Here is a 6,970-nt window from a genome sequence, read left to right on the forward strand (position 1 = left end):
GCATAGAACATTCCGGAATAATATTACTAACTAATGTCATTAGTAAAGTAGCATCATGCGTCGTTTAGAAACTAACCTCATAAATGAACGACGGCATCAGTTGTATAAGAACGTGGACTAAAATTAGCATCATTTCTCAGTGAATACAGCTTAGATTATAATTAATCGCAATAAAAAGGAAAAAAAACAGAAGAAATATTGCATTTTCAGCCATTGAAAAGTATTATGATTCATTTGGGTGCGTTAATTACTCAAAACACTGAACATTGCTTGCAACATTTGCCCAAACAAGATGTCACTGATGAATTATATACAAACGCGTTAGCAACACTGAAGAGTGTGCATAATAGAAGTTCTGTCCCACGCAAAACAAACTTTGCACATGAAATGAATAACAAATTTTCAAGTATAGATTAACTAATAGCAAAGTCAATCTGTAAATGCTTTTCAAAATTGTATACATTAAATTATCGACATTATAACGCATACTTTTTGTAATGGATGAAACATCATTACTTAAAATTGAATTCTTAAATTTATCATTCTTTGCTTATAATAACTGAATATAAATGTAATGGAAAACTTAAAAAGCGGTGGCTATCCAGATATCCGTTTGTGCGATATTGAGTTTTTCTGGAAATATCAAACTAACGGATATTTGGATAGCTGTTGAAAATATTCACTGATGAATTGATCCATTAATGATTACATAGAAAAATAATTTGTAATAATAATAATATATTGTAGTGAAATATGCCAATTTGTTAAATTCATAGGTGGATAAGAAAAAGTGTACAGTTTTCTCCAACTGCAAAGTTCCTAGTTTGAAAGTTGTAACAATTGAATATTAAGTTTCATTTCGACTGCTTGCATGCGTGTAATGTATTCATGTACATCAAGCAAGCAAGCAAGCGAGCAAGCAACGTGATGGACAAAACGTGACTTTCGCTTCGTGTTCAAACGATGTCAAGAATTCAGGTACAAAGAAAACAATACAGGCAAACTAGTAAACAAATAAACAAATGGACAGTTTGATTTCAAGTTGACGCCAACACGCTGGTAACGGGCCGACATCCACAAACAAAAGAGGTTCGACCCAAGCTAACAACTTTAATCACATTAAACCGTGTCAACTCGCGCAAGTAAAACCACTCGACAAAACACTTGTACTTCTTCTTTTTCTGTTGTTGTCTGCTATTTTCCCTCCTCTGCTCTGCTTTCCACATCTCCCTCTCTACTGCACGCCTCCCTCTCTCCCTTTCTCTCTCGCTCGCTCGCTCGCCCTCTGCATTCTACAACCGGCAGATAAAATGAATGATTAATTTGCATATCGCCCGTGTGAGTGAAGATTTCCACGTGTAAAAATCAGTTCACTTTCATATTTATTCTATGCACAGAATTATATTTTGCACATCTATTTGACAAGAATCATTAATACATTTTTCATCTTTCGTATAAAATAAATTCAGGTAAATAGATTACATTTTAAATCAATCTCAAAAATCATCAAATGTATTCAATTCACAAATAAGCACGTGCTTTCTTTTTCTAAATAATTGGAATGCATGCTTAAGTTTGTAAAGGTTTATTTTTTTTTCTTCATTTGCTTTTTATCTGATTTGTCAAATATTTACTGATGCAATTTTAAGTGGAGACAAATGAAACCCATTTCAATACTTCTTTCTGGATTGCATTTACATTTAACCGGTTAATTAGTTTTCCAGTTTCGCTTTATCAATTTATGAATAAGCTTATTACTTTTACTTTCCATGCAAATGCGTAACCTTTACAATTACTGGCCTCAGAAAATTTTACATAATTGTAAATATGCATATAAAGTATCTTTAAGGTCATTTCCTGTTGTTGAATTGCACACATTTAAAGTACATAAGTTGTAAAATCAACTTTAAACTAGATTCGAAAAACACCATCTGACGTGCAAAATGTCTTGGAAGAAAAGAATTCCATGAATAAAGAAAGGGCTTAGAAAATCCATTATCAAGTGACTATTAAAACTGCTAGTGCAGATTCATTCAGACCGTGAATCAACACAAAGAAAATGTACTAATTAATAATAAGCATCTGAAATTTTTTCTTCAACTACATTTCCCTCTGCATAAAAATATCCAATGCAGTAGTTAGTGTTTTCGCAAAGCTTTCTTCAGATATAGATGATCAAATCAATTCAGGTAGAGAGGGGTTTCACTTTTCTCCAATAACTGCTTTGAACAAGTGATTTTAAAAATAAAACCACGCATTTGCTTTTCAATTTCTATTTTTAAATTAGCATTTGAAAATGTCCCTTTGTGCAACAGGATGAAACAATATTTCGTTTCAACCTTCTAGAATGGCAAATTCATTTCAAAGTTATGCGATTTTCAAACGATAATGATAGAGGAATATTCAAAATTGAAAAAGAACATTATTCCATACATACGATCAAAGAACAAATCAACTAGTACAGTAATTCTGTGATGTGACGAGCAAGTAATTTTTGCAATTTACTCATCGCTATGGAATGCGCAGTTTGCAATTTTTTTTTACACATGCCGTTCAGATAGCTAGCTATTGATGATAATGACAATGATGTTCACGGCAGGCTTTTCAAAGCGCGCAATTTCTATAAATTGTTCTCCCACGACCGGAAATAATAATTTAGCGCGTCTAGCGTTTTGCGTACACATGCCAAGTCATTGTTTACGGCACAAGGGGTTGGAGATGATAAAATTATGAATGAGGTTGGTATTTTGAAGTGGGCAAAAAAGTAAAAAAAGTTTTTTCTTCACACAACGGAGGTGAAAAGATGAAAGCAGCGTAGGAGTAAGGCGTCGGTAAAGCAAAGTAACAAAGCAGCTGATGCAGATTTTCGACGATGAATGCATTTTTGGAATGTAGTGACGCAAAACATTGAACGCAAAATTGAACAGGATTTCTAAGTTTCAAATGATCATTTTCCAAAACTATTTTCAAATGTACATGTATATATATACGCGTATGTGCATGTGGACATGTATATATTTCCATGTATATAAATAAAAACCAAAAGAAATAAATGAGCTACAAACAGCTTTTTCTCAACACAACAGTTGCGGTTATAATTTGTTTACCGATTGTTTGAATGATCAACGCTACTATTTATATTTTTGGTTGCTTTGCCCCGGGGCTTGTCATTTTCCTGACCAATCTTCGTTGTATTTGATAACTTTGAAGAAATTGATGATCCTCCCCCGTAGTTGAGCCAACCGCACTCCGCCTAAAGCCTACTAACGTACGAAACTTGTTCCACAGGAGACTGGCCGAAAAATTTTGGCCACACACTTCAACGCCATGCAAACACAACGATCCGGTCAAGTAGTCACTAGCATGCCTGATCAGTGGACAAAAATCTACCGTCATCCAGTATCAGTTGAATTTATAAAAAAAAAATAACCCACTTCACAGAGCAAATCTATCTCACTTATCTGCAAGAAATTGTAGATTTTCTAAATTTCATTCATATACCCCTGCTTAATAGCTGTAGAGAATAGCTTAAAGATATACTACACCTCTACGTTTACTAGTCAAAATTACATATTGCTTTTTTGTCCAATTCAGTTAATTCAAATCAGTAGTTGAATTTTTCAAAGTTTGCAAGAAATAAAACCAAAAAAAGATCTACAACTTTTTTCCATGCTACATGCACATTTTCGTGAGAAATTGATGCTGTCATGTAGTTTGCAAGAGTACAACTAAAAATACGCAACAAGGCGGTTTGATGAAAGTTCTACTGATTGATGGAATGTCATTAGTAAGCTTAGTTGAAACTTTGACTCTTTGTTTCACTATCAGCTAACGAAACTGTTTACTCAGCAAGACAGATGTCAGAAGGAATTACCATAAAGCTTACGTAATATTTTCTTTCAGATTTTAATAGACAACATTATACATATACATTGTCCTAATAATTTAATGCATATATATATATACATATATAAATTTTCTATCTTGTAGTTTCAGCATTATGTTTAGAGTTAAAAATTATTATTATTATTATTATTATATGCATAGGTGTTCAAAAGTTTGAAATAATATTTTCCATTTTAATTAAAAAAGTTGTTACAAATAATAAAACAATACAATTAATCGACTGTTGTTAGGGATTACATTATTTTATCAGCTAATCGAATGATTTGTTTGCTTAAAATACACTTGCAACTTCACTGAACAGAAAATGTTGTTTGAAAAGTATCAATAAAAAATTGCTTAATTGCAACCAACCCACTGTTTGTGCTGACAGTGATAGCATCGGTTTTGGAAACGACGTCATTGACGCTTGGAACATCTCCCTGGGAGAAAATATAAAAATGCAATGTGTGTTCATTTAGTACTGCAGCAGACTAGTGTAATTTTGTTCAAAGCAATACAAATGTCCAAAAGACGACCGACCACCTTTCATCAAATACATCCGATGCGCAGTAAGTACGTGAATAATGGAAAATATAAATATTTAACTAAATATATACATATATGTTATGCATTGATGAGTGAAAAGAATGATCAATTTGCAACTTTGTTTCCAATGTTGAAACATTCCAAACCGATGATAAAAGCAAATACTATGCATGCTATGGTGAAAATATTTTTGTCACTTTTTGCTTTGAACATTAATTTTTCTAGTTTTGCGTTTTTTTTCGAAAATGGTTTCACTTGATCACTTGACTAATAATATAGTACAGAAAAGTGTCACTTTTCCAAATGTCATATCCATTATGCTGCTTTGTGATTGAAATTGTAAAAGAAAAAGAGACTAGAGAAATACTGGAAAGAGGTAATTAAAGAGTTAATATTTCAATCCAAGATGTTCAGTATTTTTTCCATTCAACAATTATCCAAAAAAAGATTTTAAGAATGATCAAGTAATTAAGAAAAAAGAGGAAAAGAAAGAGCAAAGAAAGAAAAAAAAATAGAAATATCAAAAGGTGATTTGCTTTGAAAATAAGTTCTCAGATCGTGAAGAAAGCAGCAAGCAAGCAAGCAATAAAGCGCAATTGTGCAGGAGAACTGAGAGACAAACACGTACGAATTGGCTTTCAAACTTTTCCAATGGGGAAAGTTCAAGGCAGGCAGTAGTATAAAAAGTTAGCAGCAGCAGCAGCAGCAGCCGTTAGCATGAAACAACGACCGGCTTGATTTATAATATTAAAACCCAACGCCATCTATATCCTCCCACTGAGCAGGTACTTCCGGTTGGCATGTTGAAATTTCACACCGCGCGCAAATTTCAGATGCTAAAACGTTGGAAAGATCCGTTGTTGTTATTTTCGCAAACATCAATGTCAATAAAATGTTGCTGTCAACAACAAAGGAAAGAAAAAAAATATTTTCTTTTTTGTTTTGCTATTTGCATTTATTACAACTTGGTGGGAAAAATGAATGTTATTGTTGTAGTTGTAAATGATTGGATCTTTTTTGATGATGAATATTTTTCAGAACATCAATGCCGAGATGATAGAGAAGTAGAAGAATATTCTGACGTGAAGCAGCTGCCACACAAGGTCGACTCGTGCGTATGTTATGTGTATGCATCATGCATGCTCTGTGTCTGAAGCCGGTCCTGACAGGGTCGTGTTTCTGATGCGATGCAATTCATGACGATTTTGTTGTGCACCTTACGGTTACGGATGCGGTGGCTGTTAATAACGATAATTGTCGTAAAACACAACCAAAAATAAGATAATCAACCGAACACCAGCAGCAGAATTGTTCACAAAACTATGCACACAAGCAACGAAGAAGATCTAATGATAATAATAATCATCAACATTGTTCATCTTCAAAAAATGTAAGTGGGAAATGTATTTTTTTGTTTCGTTTTGTTTTTTGATTTTTCATCATTTTTGCACATGTTTGCTCATATCAACAACAAACAGAACTTTCAATTGCAATTTAAGAAGAAAAAGAATAAGAAACTTTTACACTTCACAATTTTGCAACCATTTTCATCAGTTTAATGTTTGAATGATACGGCAGAAGAAAGAGGAGGAGAGGTTTTCATGAAAACAACATAAACTGACTGAACAACTTTCCCACGATCTTCAGATAAAACAACAACAAAACAAAAATTAGCTAACGCAGCTTCATCTCTCACTGCATGTGGTACAACAAGAGCGATACAAAAGCAATGATAAAAATTGTTGTCGTCATCATTTCTTCTCTGCAGCATGATATTTATATTGCAGGTCAATCAATCAATCAATTAATTAATTTATTGGCGGCTAATTGAGTGGATTTGCCAACGTCATCGGTATTATTATTATTATTATAATACCTCGATTACTATACTACAGCAAACCAACAAGTACCACTAGCACTATACTTTTAACATTTCCATCACAATACAAAAATATGAAGTTGTTTGTTTTTTGCTTTATATACTACAAAAATGAAAAAGAGAAAACAACTATTGTTATCTTCGGTTTCTGGTCAAGTAGCAAAGTGGAGATAAAAGGCCAACGTTGTCACATGTAGAATAGGTCAGATGCAAATCGCAATGATGAAAAGAAGAAGAATAAAAAATATGCATATATGTGTATATGCAAAAATGCAATCTGTTGATCATAGAGAACGATTAACTGATCCGTAAAAAATGGAAGCCAAGCTAGATAGATAACTTTCTCTTATAGCATTTATTATCTATTGCATGGATGCTTTGTTGTGCAAAAATGATTAGTCATATTTTCCGTTGATATCGATGACAGAATCTTCAATAAATTGCCCAAAATAGAATATTAAAAAAAACCACACAAAATTGATGATCAAAATGAAAAGCCAACTTTTCCGAATTTCAGGCTTTTGTAAGAAGATAAAAATTTGAAGAAGCACGTCGCCTGGCATCAGAGACACTTTGGTATGCGAAAAACGAGGTCGGCTGTTGGCGGTAAGTTAAGATCTATGTTCTGGCTTCAGTGGAAGCCCGCCGGCAAGGCGACCT

The 6,970-nt window shown here is 33.3% G+C and overlaps 1 protein-coding gene across 1 annotated transcript; it reads left to right on the plus strand.

Annotated features, from left to right (window-relative positions):
* The first annotated feature begins 4,734 nt into the window (after positions 1–4,734).
* Positions 4,735–5,585, plus strand: Tsp_12512 (conserved hypothetical protein). Its single transcript, XM_003367644.1, has 2 exons — positions 4,735–4,807; positions 5,470–5,585. Exons 1-2 carry the CDS (start codon positions 4,735–4,737, stop codon positions 5,583–5,585), a joined length of 189 nt encoding a protein of 62 aa, XP_003367692.1.
* Positions 5,586–6,970: the final 1,385 nt, after the last annotated feature.

The sequence above is a fragment of the Trichinella spiralis genome (assembly GCF_000181795.1).
Source record: "Trichinella spiralis strain ISS 195 chromosome Unknown Scfld3928, whole genome shotgun sequence".
In the NCBI taxonomy this organism is placed as follows: Eukaryota; Metazoa; Nematoda; class Enoplea; order Trichinellida; family Trichinellidae; genus Trichinella; species Trichinella spiralis.